Consider the following 20,150-nt stretch of genomic DNA (forward strand, 5'->3'; position numbering starts at 1 on the left):
GAACTTATTTCCTACAAAACCCAAATCAACTAATGTATTAGAATGAACAAAGTCTACAAATTCGAAGTGAGAAGTAGACCCAAAACTCTAACCCCTAATTTTCTCAGCAGAGGACAAAATTGCATTGAAATCATCTAGAAAGAGCCTTGGACCACCAAAAGAGGTGCCCAAATCCATCAAATTGGACACAACAAAAAAAAAAAAAAAAAAAAAAAACACACTACGATCATGCAGTGTGAGGAGCATAAACACAATAAATCATCCAAGAACAAAGGGGAGGATCAGATACCACTAAGCAAAAAATGTGGTTCTGATCAAGACGAATTGGCTCCAAAGTAAAGCCCTGCTTCCAAGTTACGAGGAGACCTCCTCTACGGCCAACATGAGGAACTTGCAACCAAGAAGAAAAACTCATACGAATAAGAGAATTCCAGTAACGGGAAGACATCAGCATAGTCTCTGAAAAGGAATAGAACATCAGGCCGATTGAACTTGATGAGAGCTCTCGTAAGGTAAGAATTGTTAGGGCACAAACCAAACCATGGCAATTCCTGGCCATCACCTTCATTGAGGCGGTGGGGGTAGGATGAAAGCCGTCACCCCATTGGGGAAAGAGTCACCAGAGGAAGTAAGACATCCTTCCTCACTACAAGAAGCCCCTTCACCATTAGCACCGTGTACAGAAATTGAGGTTAGTTTAGGTTTTTTAGGGGGTAAGGATCCAGAGCTTAGGGTAAGAGGGAGAGATTGATGATTTGGAATAGGGGTGGAATTGTTTTTTAGAGGATGGACCAGTCAAGTATTTTGGTGAATTAGAAAAGAGGTTGACTGATGTTTCTAGGAGAGGGGACCAACGTGGCATTTGGAAAGGTCTCAGTAAAAGGAGTCAACGTAGTAGTACTTTTAATATTCCAATGAGAGTTGTTCAGGATCCTAGAGAGGTTGTCTTTATCTTTAGAGGTGAACACCATTTTGTTATCCTCTTTATCTTCTGTAGTGAGAGGCTTCAAGTGCTGCCAAGCTTGAAGGATGTTGCTTTTAATTGAGGACTTAGAAATAGATCTGTGAGAGATTATATTTCCTACCAATGTGAAAGAGGGGTAAAGAGGAAGGTCGTGTGTAGGTTCATCAAGGGTGAGAGTGAGATGATCAGAACATTGCAAAGCGCTAGGATGAGCGATAAGATCATTAATCTCAAGGTTTAAAGTATTCATGATCAAAAAAGAGTTGGATAATAGGAATGAGAGGTGAACATTATACAGGAAAAAAAAAGGAAGCAAAAGAGGGGTGAAAAGTGTTTTCTTAAAAGATGGACTATATATATGTATATATGATTTGGTTGTGTTGGAATAAAGAAACAACCGAAGTGAAGGTTGTGAATTCACATGATCAGATTATCACTTGTGAGATAAAGTATCACCATGGGAAGTATAATTGGTTTCAATCCTTTGCATATGGAGCATATAAGGGGCTGGAGATGAGAATTCTTTGACAGAATTTAGTTCAAGTTCAAAACCAGATTGGGGATTTTTGGATTTTGGGAAAAATTTCAATGCGGTAAAAATTGTGCAAGAGAAGTTGAATGGTTATAGATTGAACGGATATGAATAACCCCCTCTCCTCCCCCTCCCCTTATTTTTACCTCTTCCAAAAAACATCAAATTCAAAACATTCTTAACATTTTTTACTTTTTATATCATATCAACAATTTTTTTTATTATTTAAATTAACAACTCACTACAATACAAAATTTTTCCACTTTTCCATATAAATTATTTATACTTTATATCACATCAATCATTTTTTATTTCCACTCAACAAAAAAATTCACCCCATAAAAAGAGGGAATGGGAGGGAAGGGGAGGGGGGATATTAAACTGGGAGAGGTAGAGTTTGCAAAGTGTGTACATAGTATTGAAGTGTTACATGGACCGATAAGAGTCTCGTTACATGTTTATCCCCAGGGGCGGACTGATGTTAGGGCCACGGCCCTTGCTGGCTCCTGAAAGAAAAAATTAAAAAAAAAAGTATACTACCTTTTGCTCTTCAGACTTGGAATTTCCAAGTTTGGCCCCACCATTACTAGCCAATAGCCTATTACAGTATTATTTGCAACTTTAACTTCGTCCATGAGTCATTCCCATTGTTCCCAATATCCAATAGCTTGCTTTTTTTTGTTTTTTTTTTAAGGGGCCCATAGCATGCTTCATTGCTTCTAAAGTTCTAATTCCATCCATTACTCATTAGTCTCTGCCTCTAGCCCTATACTAGCAGTCTACCAGGACACTCCATAGTCTCCATCAGTCCATCTCCATGGAAGATGAGACTACAGCTGATGGCAATAGTGCCAGACTGCACCTGCAGCACCTCAACGCATGCACGACTCAAGAAATGTAGACAGTCAAGAGAAATGACATGATGGAAGGAAAAAAAAAAAAAAAAAAAAAAACTTACACCAAAACAAAATGGTACAACCGTGACTTGTGAGGCCGAGAGTGCTGTACTGCTAGTGACTGGCGAGTGGTGCTTGTGGTTGTGGTGGAAAAGGAAGTTTGGGATAGGAAGTCTTGAAGTGAAACTCAGAAACTGTAGAGTGTGGAAGTTGGCATTTTCTTGAGGTATTTTTTTTTAATGTTCTATGAGTATGAGAAACTTTTCTCTCTCTCTCTCTCTCTCTCTCTCTCTCTTTTTAAAAAAAAAATGTTAGTTTTGAGGTTTGCAGGTGTTGAAGTCTTTAAGAGCAGAAGAATGAAAAGGACAAGAGGTTTTTCACCATTTTTGGGCATTGCTTCTCCACTATACTTGTGCTGATTTTGTGACTCCTGTCTACCAAGTAATCTCTCTATTCAAATTTTCAGATTTTCTTTTTTAGTTTTGGGTTATATATGAAATTATGAATGATGTTAGTTTTGAAATTTTTAGTTTTTCAGATTTTATTTATTTATTTTTATTTTTTTAGTTTAGGTTTATATAGACTCTTGTTTTTTTTGTTTTAGATTGTATGATTGTTAGACTCTGATTTTATTTTATTTTATTTTTTAACTTTGATTGTGTCTTATGAGGTTGTAATTTAATTTGAAAAATTTAGGTTCATCAAGCATATCAAAGTTTAAAATTATCGAGTCATTCTACAAAAGCAAAGAAGTTGATGTTCCAGAAAGTAATTCACCATTGAATTTTAATGCTGAAACTTCAAATCTCAAAGAACGTTCTCTTAAATCTCAAAGGGTTGAAATTGAAGAACATCCTTATGAATCTCTAATTGTGGAAGCTCAAGAGATTCCTTTTAAATCCTCCACGCTTAATGTTAACGAAGTTGATGCTTTTTCTATAGAACGGGATCCAGGAAAACGTCCTCCGATGTGGGACTATCCAGTCAATCGACGTGATGAAATAAGAATGGCTTATTTGAAAGTGCGTCCATATCAAATTTTTCGTCCAAACTATCCACTTTCTGGGCCTAAAAATCATCCCCGTCGTTTTCAAGCTTCGTGGTTCACACAATTTTCATCTTGGCTTGAGTATTCTCTACTACGGATGCCGCATATTGTCTACCATGTTATCTTTTTACAATAAAACCAGTTGGACGTCCTGGATGGGATGTATTTATCACCAAGGTATTTAGAAATTGGAAAAAGGTTCACGATGGAAAGAAATGTGCATTTTTGACTCATATTGGAGAGGATCTTTGTTCACCCCATAATAATGCTGTGAAATCTTGTGAGGATTTAAAACAACAATCACAGCATATCGATAAATTATTGAATGCACAAAGTACTTAACAAATTCAAAATAATCGACTATGCGTAAAAACTTCTATTGATGTTGTTCGGTGGCTTGCATTTCAAGGATGTGCTTTTAGAGGTCATGATGAGACTCTTGATTCAAAAAATTGAGGTAATTTTCTTGAGATGATTAAAATTTTGGCATCATATAATGAAAAAGTTGCAACATAGTGTTTTGGAAAATGCTCATAAATCTACAAAGTATACTTCACTTAGAATTCAAAAGGAGATTTTGCAAGTCATGGCAAGTAAAGTGCGAGATAAAATTCGTGAAGATATTGGAGACTCTAAATTTTGCATTATTGTTGATGAAGCACGAGATGAGTCTTAAAGAGAACAAATGGCTATTGTTTTGAGATTTGTTGACAAATATGGTCTTATACAAGAATGCTTCTTTGATCTTGTTCATGTTAAAGACACATCGGCATTGACTCGCAAGAATAAAATATCCGATGTTCTTTCTCATCATGGACTTGACATTCAAAATATTTGTGGACAAGAATATGATGGTGCTAGCAATATGCGTGGTGAATGGAAAGGATTGCAGGCATTATTTCTTAATGATTGTCCTTATGCATACTATGTTTATTGTTTTGCTCACTGATCGCAATTAGCATTAGTTGCTGCATCTAGAGAAGTGGTTTTTGTTTATGAGTTTTTCACAAATTTGAATTTCATTATCAATATGGTTGGTGCTTCATGTAAACGTCACGATCAACTACAAGCTGCTCAAGCAGAAAAAAAAAAATGCACATATGCGAGCTATTGGTGATCTTGAAACTGGAAAATGAGCTAACTAAATTGGCACTTTGAAACGAGCTGGGGATACTCGTTGGGGTTTTCATTATAATTCTATTTGTAGCCTAATAAGTATGTTTGATGCTACCTGTTCGGTGCTTGAAAAATAATTAGAAGAAAAGGAGCTAATTACTCTCAACGGGGAGATGCTAATGCTGCTTATAAAATGGTTACATCCTTTGAATTCATTTTTATTTTACATTTGATGAAGGAAATTATGGGTATTGTTGATGTTCTTTGTCAAGGTTTGCAGCAAAAATCTCAAGACATTTTGAATGCTATTAATTCAGTTTCTGCTGCAAAAAAACTTATCCAAAAGCTGAGAGATGATGATTGGGATAAATTGCTTGAGAATGTTGTCTCTTTCTCCAAGAAATTTGAAATTGACATCCCAGACTTGAGTACTCGTTATATTGAAGGTGGATGTCGTAATCAACATAATCACATTACAGTGGAGCATCATTATCATTTTGACATATTCAATGCTGCTATAGACTTTCAACTGCAAGAGCTTAATTGTAGGTTTGGTGAAAGGGCAGCCAAACTTTTGACACTTAGCTCAGCTTTGGATCCAAATGATGGTTATAAATCATTTAAAATTGATGATATATGTAGTCTTGCAGAGGTGTATTATCCTCTTGATTTTTCTAAACAAGAGAAAATTAATTTGGGATTCTAGTTGAAGTATTTTGAACTTGATGTGCATAATGATTTAAAGTTGCAAAATTTGTCTTCTGTTGCAGAATTATGTTAAGGATTGGCAGAGACAGGAAAATCAAAGACATACAATCTTAGTGATAGATTGATTCGTCTTATTTTGACTCTTCCAGTGTCTACAGCGACTACCGAACGAGCCTTTTTAACTATGAAAATTGTTAAAACAAGACTTTACAACAAAATGGAGGATGAATTTCTTGCAAATAATTTAGTTGTGTATATTGAAAGGGAAATTACTGAGAGTTTCAATTTAGATTCAATACTTGATGATTTTGTTTTTCTAAAGTGACGTAAACTAGATTTTTGAACACTTTATATTTCTGTCTTTTTGTACTAGTGCCAATATGTTTTTGTTGCTAATATATTGATTTTGGCACGTATTTATAATAAATTTTTATAATATACTTTTGTGACACACATTATATGACAAATTATTCAATTTATATTTTAAATTATATTTATCGGCCCCTCCAATGTCAATTACTTGGGTTCGCCACTGTTTATACCCAACCCATTTTCAATGGTACATGTCTACCATTTGGCCTTGTTTGGTAAGAGAGTAGGAATTGAGGGTAGTAATAAAAAATGATAGATGTGATGTAAAATAAAAAGAATTTGTAAGGGAAAGTAAAAAAAATTTGTATTGTAATAAATTTTTTTTATTTAAATAATAATAAATTTTTTTGATGCGATATAAAGTTAAACTATTTTAAAGTGATTGATTTTTTTAAAAAGTAAAGAGCCCTTGCCAAACAAATTCTCTCCCTTGCCTAGCAAGTCCACGTCTCAACCAATTCAATTGCAGATTTAAAAATCTGCTGTTCAGTAATGTACAGCTGGTAGAAAGGAGATGGATGCCTATCATTTTACTTTATTGAAGGGGGAGTCTCTAACCACTCGTCAGCAGTGGTAAATGATGGTGAATTTCAAAGCTTTGTACGTACTGCTAGCATTGAACTAATCATTAGTACAGCACCAACGGACCTGACCTAGCTGGAAAATTTAAAAAAGAAAAAGAAAAAACAAAAAGCAAAAGAATTCCATGATTACAAAAAATAAAGAAAAAAAATAAAAAATAAAAAAAATACATGTGATCTATGTATAAATATTAAAGCACAAAAAGCCTCTCGGCAAGAGATCTCAACATTTTCTTTGTTACAAGACCAAACAAGAAGCAAAAACCCATTGAAATCCAGCACTCATTTATGGCCCATCCATGCCCAGAAAGAAGGGGTGAAAAAGAAAGGACCCATGTGAAGACAAGAATGTTACCCCTAATTACGTAGTTCCACTTAAATCTGCCTTCGAACTCGCTACATCCTCGGAGGTTACCTTTTCAGTGACTTCCTCAATCTCTTCTAAACCAGCTCTTACAGGGCTGTTATTTGTCACTCCACTGTCACTCGCAGAAGCACTGGCATTTTGTGTTCTCAAGGAGCCCAGATTAGGGGTACTAGAACCAGAAACACGCTCTTCCTCCGACTGTTTTGGCTTATTTAGGGCATGGCAATGTGGGCAGTAATATGTAATGTATGGGAATTCCTCCTTCCTGGCAAGCCCTGTACATAATAAACAAAAGCATGAATTCTCTTTCTCCATTTTATGTGCAGAATTGCAGAATAATTCCTGATTTGGTTCTACAATAAAAGCAGAGGAGTACATCTATAAAGAAGAAAGAAATAAAGATGTGACTCACCATTGTGCATGTGACAGTTGCCACAAATGAGTGCATAAGACTGCGTTGGATCCTCACCCACAAGTAATGCTGCAATTCGAGCAATCCAACCTCCATCAATTGTGGCTGGTCCCTGAGGATAGTGATGACTAACTACCAGCTGATTATGCTCAGAAGACTGAGGACCCTGGGTTCCCTCAGAACGGGGCGATCCTTCATTAGAGTCATGTACTGGAGTGCTCCCTGCACTACTGGATTTGGTGTGCACTTGTTTCCGATTTCGAAGTCCACTTGATTGGGCAGCTTCAACATCATTGCTTTTCCCTGTTGGAGCATTAAACTGAGACTCATCTCCCAAATACACTTTCAGGCCCGAATCTGCACCCAACTTAGACGCCAGGACAGTTGCAGCAGCTGCCTTTGCAGCTGGGTCAGGGTCATATCTCTGCACAGAAGAGCTTACACTAAGTACTAGATACAGTTCTATCCAAAAGAAGAGAGAGAGTGTGCAATGCAGTTTCAGGTATATAGCATCATCCATGAAGATCCAGATAAAACTATTAGGCTCAACCATGAGCTCAACTGATTGCACACATCAAAGCTCATTCGACCCCTAAAATGAAACTAAAATGGCAATTGAATTCAATCTATTCAGGGAAAAAGCCTATGCTTTTTGTTTCTTCTTTTCACTTTACTTGAACTCCTAAAGATCACTTCTAAGCAATATTTAACACGAGATTTACTTTTTGACATAGCGGATAGCATGATAGGAAAAGAATAGAAGCAACAATGTCTTTTGTATGAAGGAAACACAAGCCAGAGCTTAAAAGAAACAATAAAAAAAAAACTCAATAACTTTACTGGTTCAATATTTCATTATCGAAAGCTCATTTTCCGTTACATTCAACACTCTTTTTATAATAGTAAAAACAAAGCTTCAAAAGAAAAAAAAAACTAATCGCTAGAATTAATCCAAACATGGCAAATTCTCAACTATAGAAAGCCTAACAAATACTAGCATCCTAAAGATGGGGAAGTCTCCCAAAGTTGGAAAACCAAGGAATAAGAAAAGTCAAAACTAACTAATAAAACAAAATCATTAACTCGAATCTAAGAAGGAAACAAATCATTCTGAAATTGGCACGGAATTTGGATGGAAAGTTTGAATGGAATTTGAGTTCGAATTCTTGTTTGTTAGGGAATCATTTCCTTTTATACATCTACCGTTGAAGACCGAAATAAAATCTACTCAAACGGGAGCTGTTTGGACTGCCTTGGTCGTACTCCCATTAAAATGGGAGTGCACCCAGTCGATTCAATAAGTCCCCAGGGCATCTCAGTCGCACCCCCGTTTGAACAGGAGTGCAACCAACCATCTCGGTCCAGACTCCTGAGAGGCTCATTCGCACCCCTGTCCAAACAAGGTGCGAATGGGCTATTCGGCCCCTCTCCCCAAGGGTTTTGGTCGAACTCCTGTTTGAACGGGGTGCGACCGAGCTATTCTGTCTCGCCTAGGGCTGTGCTACATCAGTTCTTGGAATCCATTCTACATCGATTTTTCATAAATTCTTCATGACCATTACAAGAATCAAGTACTTTCTATGTGATTGCCAAATCTATTTACACAATTTGTGTATTAATACATATATTATCATTCAAATAATAGGCATATGAAGCTTTAAACCATTCCTCATGCTATCTTGCAATGCCACAAATTAATAACTTTCTTTTTGATACACAACCGGCAATTTCAGGAAGAATCAGGCAGGTGATATGACCCACAATCCAGTGCCCCACACCAAATATTTCTGCAATTGCTAAATAACAACTGATTCACAAATTTAAATCAAAATCTACACAAACAAATTCACTTTCGATAAAATTAACAGGCCTATAGAACTCTAAAGAGTTCTAGGTGAGAAACAAAGGATGATGAAAGCAAGGAAATAACATTAATATCTTCTAATCATAACCTGAATGAGCTGCTGAGTAGAGTAATAATTTGTCCTCTCTTTAAGCTCATCAATTTTTGCTTGCCTTTCAGCCCGAAGCCTTTCTAGAGTTTTCTGGTCCTTCCGATCACCTATCCAATCACACGGTGAAATATTGAATCATTAATATCCAGCTTCTTTGTGCAACAACCACATCATGTACCACCAAAAGGTTAACATAAGGCTTTGTGATAGAAACCAGCACCCTTGCATGACATCACTCAATTAAAAATCATACTTCCTAATTTTGTAATTAGTATGACTTTTTGAATAATTCTCATGGAAAAGAAAACATACATTTCGAAAGAAAATGTGTTTACGGTACAAAACATCACAATTTTGAGATGCCACTGGTAAGAGCTTTTTAGCAGTAAATAAGAACTGAAAAGTGTAAGATATTACACAATTTACAGGTGTATGTTGAAGATTGTGATAAAAAGTTAAAACTTTTGGCAGATATTACATAAATATGCATCAGCCAAGAGTAGCGTAGCATAGCCAGTAAAATTAGTACCAACTTATGATAAAATTAATTAAGAACTTCAATCACTAAAAAAACAGGGACTACAATGGGGATGGACAGATAGTAACAGAATTTTAGGAACTAGGAAGCATTGATGACCTTGGATTTGTAAGCTAATAGATTGTAAGAATTTCTAATTGTTACAATCCCTTTATACATGGAGAGTAGTATGAAATCGTTTGCTTGTTTCTAGGGTTGCGTCGCTCTGCGCTTTTAATGAATTTGCATTACTTGTAAAAAAATAAAAATAAAATCTAATTGAAAATTATAAAACCCTTTATTATGGTTCCATAAACAGGCATTTAAACCAAGTACCTAGCCCAGCATAATGAACAAGTACTACATGACTTTAAGAAATTGACTAGAAGAATTTCAGCCTAATATCAACGTGTGCGCTCTTCAGGGCAAGTATCTAGACCTCCCAGAGGTGCCCCAGAATAACACTCTGTTGTAGGATAGTACGAAGCTACAGTGAAGGCACCTGTCCAGTGCAATGGTCAGAATTCGAGAAAGGTTAAAAAATCACACATTAATTATAGAGTAATGCTACACACACTCCCACTTCTCCACTTTTAGGTGGCTTTTAAAACTACCAACCAATAAAAATCTATATCAAATCCAATGGAAGTTTTAAAGGCCACCTAAGGGTGTGGAGAAATGGGTGCGGAGAAGTGGGAGTGTGTGTAATATTACTCTTAATTATATCCTTCCTAAGTACACGACCACTATCTCTATTCACTATTCTAGTTTCCATGGCTGAGACGAGAGAAAATGCAAGAAACTTCTTCACGAATGGGAAAGATAAATGACTCTTTATGTATCATTTGAACCAAAAGTGCCTCAAATAAGGGAATTAGGTGGTGAGGAGAAGTCCTCCATGGGTAAAACAGGTGTTGTGAGACAAATGAATACAACGACATGCAATAGACACAAATTCTGAGAAATCAAGTTAGATATAAAGTTATGCGCTAACGAACAAGCAATAGACAAGAGAAACTTACACATCCTTGTGAAGCTTACAAAAGCTGAGTAAGCAACAGAAGATACGCCGGGCAAAAGAAACATTGGCAAAACCCGTAGTGCTCTCATCTTCCAGTTCAAATCCATTGATCTTGTTGTCATAATTGCATAACCAACAGCAATAACCTGAAAATTGAAACCAACGTAAGTGAGGAAGAAAAAAGGAACGAAGAAAGTAACCAAACAATTGTGGTTGCACCACATTATAATTCCATACATAACTCAACGAAGACATATTCTCTGTCCAACTTTCATCACAGATCAGCCACTATTTCATATTATCCATAAATGAATGAATAAGCAGGAAGAGAATAGCACATGCACACGCCGCACACACGCGCATGCACACATGCGCACGCACGCGCGTGCACACACACACATTCTCTGTCCAACCTTCATCACAGATCAGCCACTATTTCATATTATCCATAAATGAATGAATAAGCAGGAAGAGAATAGCACACGCGTGCGCACGCACACACGAGCGTGCACACGTGTCTCTATATGTGTGTGTGTGAGAGAGAGAGGATACCTAAGAAGATAACAGACAAGCCAGTCTGCCATTGAAAAATTGAAATATGAAAACAGCTCACTTGAATTCATAAGCTCCTACTTTGTACCACATGTCTGGTAATTGAATATCAATTATGAGTTTGTTACATATTTCATTTTTCTTTCCATTTTTCACTGAAAGGGAGTTGTGACCTATAAAATAAACAATGACTTTTCCAGTTAACCCCTAAGCTGCATGAAGCAAAACATCTGTGAATGGAGTCATTCACTTTTTATAAGTAAATAGGAAAATAGGAAAATAAACTGTTTTTTTTTTTTTGATAAGTACGAGAAATATCATTAAAAAATGCAAAACACAGACAAGTACATAGGGAGTATACAAGATAAGCGACTAGGGCGGAGAAGAAAAAAGAACAAGAAAATCATGAAAACTAATCACTAAGGGAGTTAGAAACACAGCAGTCAAGAGAACAAAGAATAATAATAATAATAATAAATCATGGATATCATCATCTACATCCAGAAAGCCGTATGTTTTGGAAAAAGCTTGTACAGTTTGCTATTGATTCAATGATCCCTATAGGACGTGGTCAACGAGAATTAATTATTGGGGCCAGATAGACCGGTAAAATGTAACAAAAAAAAATCAAAATTCACATTATAAAAAATAATTCCCTGCTCCTGCTACTTCTAAACATACAACTATAAAGAAGGTGACACATGTCAACTTTTAATAAGAGGCAGGCATTCATTTCTTTGGACATTGGGTAACCCTTCTACAATGAGTTCATATATAGCGGAGATGGTCTAATTCAGTCGTGAAGATGATTCTTGAGCAACATTCTATCTCTCTTAAGTTCACTACTGATTTGTAATTCAGCAAGTGTGTAGGACCAAATCATAAGGAGCTCAGACCTACGATCTGGCAGGAGTCAGTGTAGTGGTTGCAGCCTTTCTCCAAATTGTTTGTTTTGTCACCAAGCCAATCTGCTGAATATATGACTTCCAGTATGAGAAAGTAAGTGGATTTGACCTAAGATACATGAAAATTACTTTGCCAAATCTAGATCAAAAAACTTTTTAAGAAATTACAACTCTTTTTGCAAGAGTATGAAAGTTCTTTAGGAGAGGCTGGTGATCATGAACTACGCAAGGTTGAGAGCCTTAATACTGGATTTATACACACACACACACACACACACATTTTACTGATACGTAGAAGCATATGGTTTTTTTTACGCCAGTGTATCATAACCTAATTTGTTCATGAATAGTTATATCAACATATCCATAACATACATTTTCCATATCCATATACATATCCAATCTTCATAGGTTGAAATTGCATAAAGGCAACATTGGTAAGAATAAGTAGATGTTCATCTCATACTCAGAAGAAAAAGCTTGCACTCACTCACCATAAGAAATCTACAGCCATATGCATAATAATCATGAATAGCCTCCAATCACCAAAAAAGAAAAAAGAAAAAAGAAGCCACCATTTTTCACCAGGCTCTAACTCCTCTCACTCGCATAGAAATCCCCATATTCTAAAGCAGTGCAAAATACATAGCAGGAATTGAACTGTAATAAAAACAAAGAGTACCTCAAAAATGATAGAGAAAATAATAAGTTGACGGATCATCCGCCTCCAAGTCAGCGATCTCCGCTTCATTCTGGAGAGAACGGCGGCTTCTTCCTTGGAAATGTACTGCAGCCTCTTCTCAAAATCATCGCCGTGTGGCCTGAAGATACCGTTCCAAATGCGCGAAAGAAATCCCCGGCGCTTCTTCTTCCCAATCCCACTAGAATCGGTAGTAGCACCAGCAGTGGCAGTAGAGTCTTTCTTTTCAACTTTGCCAACGCCTTTGTCCTCAGCCATCTCCCTCCTACCACAAAACACGCATTAGAGCATTCCTAGTGAACTAGTCAAAGTTTAAGCAAATTTTAGCTAGAAAATTCACTTTTGTTATTTTAGCTAGTTACTTTTCAAAAGCTCTAAATAGTAAATATCAAACTCTCTAAATATTCTCTACTTTAAATAAATACTATTTTTTATTGGTTTTAAAGTAACCACTTCCAACCACTTTCATCTGCTTCAATTTCACTTTCATCTGCATTCGTTTAGTTATACAAAAGAAACATACAACATTAAAACATACAAAATGAAAGCACTAATTCAGTTTCTTAATTTTACAAAAGAAACATACAAAACCAACATGCTAAGGTCGAGCGGAAGCAGCATATAAATATAAGAATCAAGAACTGGCTAATAAAGAATTCCCCTTTTCTTTGTACTCTGAATATCATCAAAATATGCCTTTTCCTTAGCAAAGAGCAACAATAGACAAAATTAAAACCCAGAGGCAGGACACCTCTAATTGTTCCAAAACGAAATTCGAAAATGGTATTTCTGCCCAAATCTACAGAGAGCAACCAGTTATTCTCTAGTCTGATACCTGGTTTCAAACACCAAAAAATGGACTAATATTATGTTATACAACAAATTCAAAGAAGAAAAATTTCAAACAAACACAGAGACACACAGAGAGAGAGGCCATTTCCCCAATGACACACATGACTTCGAAAATGCAGATTTTGAATTACTACGCCCACACAAACTTCATGATGTAACAAAAGAAATTCAAAAACCCAAGAGTTATACACACCTAGAGAAAAAAAATTAATGAAGTGGAACTCATAAAATCAAAGAACAAACTTGATATCCATTCTTGAATTTCGAACTCAGATGTAAACTTCCACGACATTGTAAACAAATCGCACTCCATTACACAGAGACAATCTTCTTCACAATCAAACAGTTAAAAATTGGTCGAATTTAATCATTGAGAAAATGAAAATCTACAACATGGAAGTGAGAATTAAGAGAGATAAGAGAGAGTCCGATCACATCAGATCTAAAGAATACCAGAAACGCGTCGATCTGAGAAGCTTCAATCAGTCAATCTAAGAATTAAACTCCGTCTTTCTCCTTCTTCTTCTTCAGATCTCTCTCTCTCTCTCCCACAGAGGGAAATGATGGAAATCGGGAAGGAAGTCCGTGTGGGCAACGCAACGCACCGCAACGAAGAGAAAAACGCTTTGATCGACGAGCAAAAGGGAAGGAAGAGGGGCAAGGTATCTACGACGAATACGATGGGTGGTACGTGAGCAACTGTCTCCTTTAAGAGAGAGAAAAAGAAAGAGCTACTTTCTTTTCTTTCCCATCAAAGTACTTCAAATTTCACTCGATTCCATTTCCCCAACTCCCACGTATATTCTTCCTCCAACGCCTTCTTCGGTTTCTTCCCTTTTCCACTTCTGGAAGCAACTCTTTTCTTTCTTTTTTGTCGTTTCAGTTCCGCGTAATTATTAAAATGGTTAACTCATTTATTGCCGACCCAATTAATTAAGGTCAAAAGTTTGTTTAGGATTTTTAAGGGAAATATCAAAATTGGAAAAAATACACATTTTTTTTCAAAATATTATTTAATTGTTAATATTTTTTAAACTATTAAATATGTCATTATTTCTCTTTAAACTACAAAAAAATGTTAATATTCTCTTTAAGACCAACAAAAAGACAAAAATAACTTTATTTTTTTTTTCAATAAGACAAAAAATGTCTTTATAAATTCTAAAAAACTAAAACTAGAAACTAAAAAAATATTTTTTTTTAAAAAAAATTTAAAAACTGAAATTTAAAAAAAAAAAAAAAGAGAAAAACAAAAAACAAATTAAGAAAAAAATGAAAAAGAACAATTTTTTTTTTTTTTTTTTAAAAAAAACAAACGAAAAAAACGAGTTTTTTATTTTTTGTTTGTTTATTTTATTTTTTGTATAATTCTTATTATTTTAGTTTTTTTTTAATAATTATTTTATTTTTTTAATAATTATTTTAGTTTTTTAATAATTTTAGTTTGAGAGAGTTATGTATACCTTTCCCTTTCAAATTCGACATTTAGGTTTTGATGTCTGTTTGTATTTGCGATTTTAAAACGTGTGATTTAAAAATGTAGTTAAGTGTTTGATAGTATTATAATTTAGCCTTTAAAATTATACTTTTTTTTAAAAAAACGTACTCCTTTGCTTACATTTTAAAAATCAAGATTTTTATTACGTTTCAAATTGTTATTTTTTTAGAATGCACTCCGAAACTATACATTTTTTCTGTGATTGGGTTTAAAATTGCCGTTTTAGGGTTCTTTTGGGTTTGTGATTTCAAAAAAGTGCAATTTAAAAATAGGGATTTTAAAATATGTGATTTGAAAAAGTGACTTTTAAAAACATAATTAAGCATTTGGCAAAATCGCAGTTTTGCCTGTAAAATAGCAGGTTAGCCTTTTAAAATTCGGTATTTTCAAAAAAACACCACATTGTCTGTGATTTGAAAAAACAGTTTTCTGTGTGTTTTTTTTTTTTAAATCGTAAATTTTTAAAAACGCAATTCTCAAATGGTTCATTTTCTATGATTTTGTTTAAAATCGCAATCCCAAACGCACCCTTAGTCTACAAAATTGCAATAATGCAATTTTAATTTAGTACTTAATTAAGTTTTCTATTTCGACAATTCGGTCTTTAAGTTTTTCTTTAATTTTAAATAAGTTCATTCGTCAACCTACCGTCTAATTAATAAACGGTATGTCATGTCTAATTAATTAATTAATGCTATTTGACTCTCATTTAACATGTCATTTGTTAAGTGTACATATCATATGGTATAGTTTTTTTTTTTTTTAGAGGGCATATCACATGGTATAGTTACTTCACGTTGCAAATATACTTTGAATAAAAAAGAATCTTAAAAAAAGGTTATAATAATTTCTTTTTATTTAAAATAATTTTGTCATATGGCACGTGCAATTGGCACATAACGTGTGAAATAAAAGTGACATGACATTAATTAATCGGTTTTGATGTGGTACATGGTTAATTAAATTAAACAATAGGTTGACATGGAGACATTTAAAATTAGAATAAAATATAAGGACTTAATTATCAAAATTGAAAACTTGGAGATTAAATTTAAAATCGCATGAAAACCTAAATTTAAAATTTTCCTTTTTAAAAAAATTAGGGTTGGAAATTGTAATGGTTTGATTAAAGAAAAAAGACAAAAAGAAAATGCTATCACCCCCACGGCCCCACGCGCTTTAGTGTTTTATTACTTCAATATTTCAGTTGACTTTTTCTTTTCTTTTTTTTTTTCGTAGTTAATATTTCGGTTGACTTTTTAATCCTAAATTCGAGCTTGTTTGGCAAATAATTGTAATTGTGAAATATTTGTTTGATTAGTAGTAAAAAGTAGAGGAAACTTCACAAAAGGGTACCCAACTATAACGCCTTTTCACTTAAGGGTACCAATATAGCAAAACGTTCAATCGAGTGTATGAAGTTATCAAAACCGTTCAATGTAGGGTATTCCGTCACCCTTCGTTCTAAATCGATGACGGAGGCCAAAACACGTGCGTTTCACGTCATATTTTAGCCTCGAACTACCACTTTTGCCCCTCATCTAAATGTTCGAATTTTTTAAACTTAAGAACAATCGGTCGAAAAAAAGTCACAACTCGAAGCAACTACTCCCTCGAACACAACTCACCCAATTCCTTTTTGCGACTCAGAACCCTAATCTGGTGCATTTCGTTCTAAATCGATTTCTCTTTCGGCTGTATACAGAAGTGAAATACACAAAGGGTTGAGAAAGGTAATCCTAAACCCTAACTTATATTTTAGTTTATTTATGTAACCCTAATTTGTCAAAGTTTACTATTTTGTTGATGGGTTAGTGGAATCCGGTTCAGTTATGTGATTTTTGTATGTTAATAACATCATGTTTGTAGTTGAGGGGGTTTTCACATCTGGTTGATTTTGTTTGGGTACCATGTTTAGCGCTACTGTCAACATTTGGTTGTGTTTTTATGTTAGTGAAAAAGGTATATTTTTTACGTTTTGTGGTCCCTCATGTTGTGAGTATCTTGTTTGGGGTGTGTTGTGATTGGTGCTGGGTCGGTAAGACTGTGCAATGTGCTGCTCTGAATTTTGTATACTCTTGTGGTCTCGTGGGTCTTTTTGATGACTGTGCAATGTGCTGGTTTGTTTTTGTCTGTGACGAAGTGGTCCCAATGACTTTATCTAGTGACTGCAATATTGTAGTGTCTTATTCGTTTTTTTTTTGTCTGCTCATTGAATTTTCAATTTCATTTTTAGTTTTTTTTTGGTCAATTTGTAGGACACATAATGTTTAATGAATGTCTTATGTTTGAAGTGCACCACGGAGGTCGGTTTAATAGGGAAAATGGGGTAGCCTATGTTGGTGGGGATGTAACAAATTACCCTGACCTGTATGACAAAGATGAGCTGTCTTTTTTTGATGTGGAGACTGTAGTTAAGTGCTATGGGTATAGTCCCGGTGATTTAATTTATTACAGAATACCTAACAAGAGTCTAGATGAAGGGCTACGGCTTCTGTTTTCTGACCATGATGTCATTGAAACGGTGGGGCACCACAATGGTCATGGAGTAGCAGAGTTATATGTGGTTGGGTTTATTTTGTATGATGTACCTGTAGATTTACCTAGAGGAGAGGAAAGTGTTGATGAGGAATATGAAAAAGAATATGAGAGAAATACTGTATATAGGAGAGATCCATTTTGGAATGAGGTTATAAGTGATGACTCGGACGCCTTAGAAGTAAATGCTGATACGGGGTATGCAGAGGCAGGAGCTTCTGTCGAAGGAGAAGATGTAGGAGTAGATCAAGAGTTTGTAGGAGAACCATCACACGTAGCAGAAGAAGATTTGGAAGCAGAAGTAGCAGTAGCTTTAGCTGCAGCTGAAGATGAGTTTGCACAAGGTGTGGGTAAGGGTAAGGGTAAGGGTAAGGGTGTGGTTGAGGGTGAGGATGAGCCTGTTTCCGATGTGTCTCGGAGTGATATACTGACCACTCCCGATAATACTAGTGGAGATGATGAGCCAGATTCTTCAAAAAGGTCGTGTGTCACCAAAAGGGTGCCATTTTCAAAATCTGATTTTGAGAAGCCGACTCTGCAGAAAGGTAATACTTTTGATAGTGTGTATGATTTCAGAAAAGCCATTAAACAGGCCAATATATTGAAGGGGAAGGACTTAGTTTACCAAAAGAATTCTAAATAAAAAGTAATTGCAGTGTGTGGAGAGAAGAATTGTAAATATAGGGTTTATGGAAGACAGTTGAAGGGTGAGGCCACATTCATGCTGATTTCGCTTAGGCCCAAACATACATGTGCCCGGAAATACAAGAATCATTTGATTACTTCCAAGTGGATTGCTGAGTGGTGCTTGGACAGTTTTAGAGATCAACCGAACATGCTTGTAGAAGTCCTGAAGAAGAAGGTGAAGACGAAATGGAATGTTAAAATCCATCCTAGTACCCTATATAGGGCTAGGAAGAGGGCACAAGAGGTGATTTATGGGAAGTTGGGTGAGCAGTACCATCGTCTATGGGACTATTGCGCGACAATCAGAAGCACAAATGTGGGGAGTTGTGTTATTTTGATGGTTGAGAGACCTATGCCCGAAATGCCATGTAGATTCCAAAGGATGTACATATCCTTGGCAGCAATGAAAAATGGCTTCAAGGATGGGTGTAGGCCTGTGATAAGCCTTGATGCGTGTTTATTGAAGGGGGTTTACAAGGGGCAGTTAATGGAAGCTGTTGGAAGGGATGCCAATAATAACATGTATCCAATATCCATGGTAGTTGTAGAGGCAGAGACCAAGGATAGCTGGTCATGGTTTCTTGAGGCACTATTGGCTAATCTTGGCCCCAGTGGTGTACGTAGATGGACTTTTATTTCAGATAGACAAAAGGTATCTTTCCACTTATGCTTTTTATGCTGGACATTTCATTCCAGATTATGTGGTATTTTTCTATGTGTTTGACTTGCTTTTCATGTGTGTAGGGTCTTGTACCAAGTCTTATGGAGGTGTGCCCTAATGCTGAGCATCGGATATGTGTGCAGCACTTGTACGCCAATTTTTGGAATGACGGTCACCAGGGGGTGTTACTAAAGGACTTGCTGTGGAGAGCTGCTGCATCTTACACACAGAATGAGTTCTATGCTGTAATGGAAGAGCTTAAGGGCCTTAATTTGCCAGCCTATGAGTACCTTTCAAAGGTTGACCTTGCAACTTGGTGTAAGGGATGGTTCAACACATATGCAAAGTGTGACCTCTTACACAACAATTTGGCCGAGTGCTTCAATTCTTGGATCACCAAGTTCAGAGATAAGACCATACTGGTAATGTTGGAAGGCATTAGGACAAGTTTGATGAGAAGGTACCAGCGGAAAAGAGAAATTATAGCTGCGATGGAAGGCAATGTTGGGCCAAAAATTAAGGAGAAGTTGGAGAAAGAAGATGAGGCCGGACATTGTACACCAATATTTGCCGGTGATGGTTTATTTGAGGTCGAGTGCAGGGGTAGAAGGTATGCTGTGAATTTACCTGCCAAGACATGTGGGTGCAGAAAGTGGGATGTTTCTGGTATTCCATGTGCTCATGCCATCTCATCAATATGGCATGGTGGAGGCAACCCTGAGGATTATCTGAGCCCATACTTTGGCAAGGAGATGTACCTAAAGGCATACACACCCATCATCTACCCTGTACCTAGTGAGGAGCAGTGAGCTAAGACAAATCAACCCATCATTGAACCACCTAAGGCAAGGGCATCTTCGGGAAGACCTAAAAAACTGAGGAACAGAGGGGCTGATGAGACCTTAAATCCCTACACAGTTAGAAAGGGTGGTACGAAGAACCAATGTAGGATATGCAAAAAATATGGTCACAATACTAGAACATGCACTGCGAGGATGCGACATGATGAAAGACAAGAACGTAGGCGGAATTTCTATAGAAAACATGCAGCAGATCTTGACTGCAATCTTGACAGGGTAAGTGTTTCCTGTGTTATATTTATGATTGCAAACTTGTATGTTATTCAATGTTGTTTACTAACTAGTTTATTTGATTTTGTATGTAGTTGGATGGTTCATCCAATGCCCCATCTGTGGCCCAATCTACTGCATCAATGCCAAGTGCCCCATCCAGTGCCACATCCAGCGCCCCATGTGTTGGTAATCCTA

At 36.1% G+C, this 20,150-nt stretch overlaps 2 protein-coding genes and 1 pseudogene across 2 annotated transcripts; 2 read left to right on the forward strand and 1 right to left on the reverse strand.

Moving 5' to 3' along the window:
- Positions 1–586: 586 nt before the first annotated feature.
- LOC133871455 (uncharacterized) lies at positions 587–5,589 on the forward strand (annotated as a pseudogene).
- Positions 5,590–6,369: 780 nt separating this feature from the next.
- LOC133870722 (uncharacterized protein At2g24330) lies at positions 6,370–14,362 on the reverse strand. Its single transcript, XM_062307924.1, has 6 exons — positions 13,952–14,362; positions 12,629–12,911; positions 10,491–10,635; positions 8,949–9,058; positions 6,997–7,420; positions 6,370–6,859 (listed from the first exon to the last, which is right to left on the reverse strand). The coding sequence occupies exons 2-6, from the start codon at positions 12,902–12,904 to the stop codon at positions 6,579–6,581; spliced, it is 1,236 nt and encodes a 411-aa protein (XP_062163908.1). The 5' UTR covers positions 12,905–12,911; positions 13,952–14,362; the 3' UTR covers positions 6,370–6,578.
- LOC133871456 (uncharacterized) lies at positions 14,062–19,691 on the forward strand. The gene is made up of 4 exons (XM_062308904.1): positions 14,062–14,185; positions 17,255–18,079; positions 18,191–18,873; positions 18,966–19,691. Exons 1-4 carry the CDS (start codon positions 14,062–14,064, stop codon positions 19,689–19,691), a joined length of 2,358 nt encoding a protein of 785 aa, XP_062164888.1.
- Positions 19,692–20,150: the final 459 nt, after the last annotated feature.

The sequence above is a fragment of the Alnus glutinosa genome, chromosome 6 (assembly GCF_958979055.1).
Source record: "Alnus glutinosa chromosome 6, dhAlnGlut1.1, whole genome shotgun sequence".
In the NCBI taxonomy this organism is placed as follows: Eukaryota; Viridiplantae; Streptophyta; class Magnoliopsida; order Fagales; family Betulaceae; genus Alnus; species Alnus glutinosa.

What these genes read in the sequence shown, in the direction of transcription:
- LOC133871456 (XM_062308904.1), top strand. Translation starts at nt 14,062, where the DNA reads ATGGAAATCGGGAAGGAAGTCCGTGTGGGCAACGCAACGCACCGCAAC. An exon ending in GAAGCCGACTCTGCAGAAAG is followed by an intron (nt 18,080 to 18,190) that starts GTAATACTTTTG and finishes AAGTAATTGCAG; the next exon opens with TGTGTGGAGAGAAGAATTGT. An exon ending in TTATTTCAGATAGACAAAAG is followed by an intron (nt 18,874 to 18,965) that starts GTATCTTTCCAC and finishes TCATGTGTGTAG; the next exon opens with GGTCTTGTACCAAGTCTTAT.
- LOC133870722 (XM_062307924.1), bottom strand. Translation starts at nt 12,904, where the DNA reads ATGGCTGAGGACAAAGGCGTTGGCAAAGTTGAAAAGAAAGACTCTACT. An exon ending in TTTTCTCTATCATTTTTGAG is followed by an intron (nt 10,636 to 12,628) that starts GTACTCTTTGTT and finishes TTCAATTTTCAG; the next exon opens with GTTATTGCTGTTGGTTATGC. An exon ending in CAACTGTCACATGCACAATG is followed by an intron (nt 6,860 to 6,996) that starts GTGAGTCACATC and finishes TATTATGTACAG; the next exon opens with GGCTTGCCAGGAAGGAGGAA.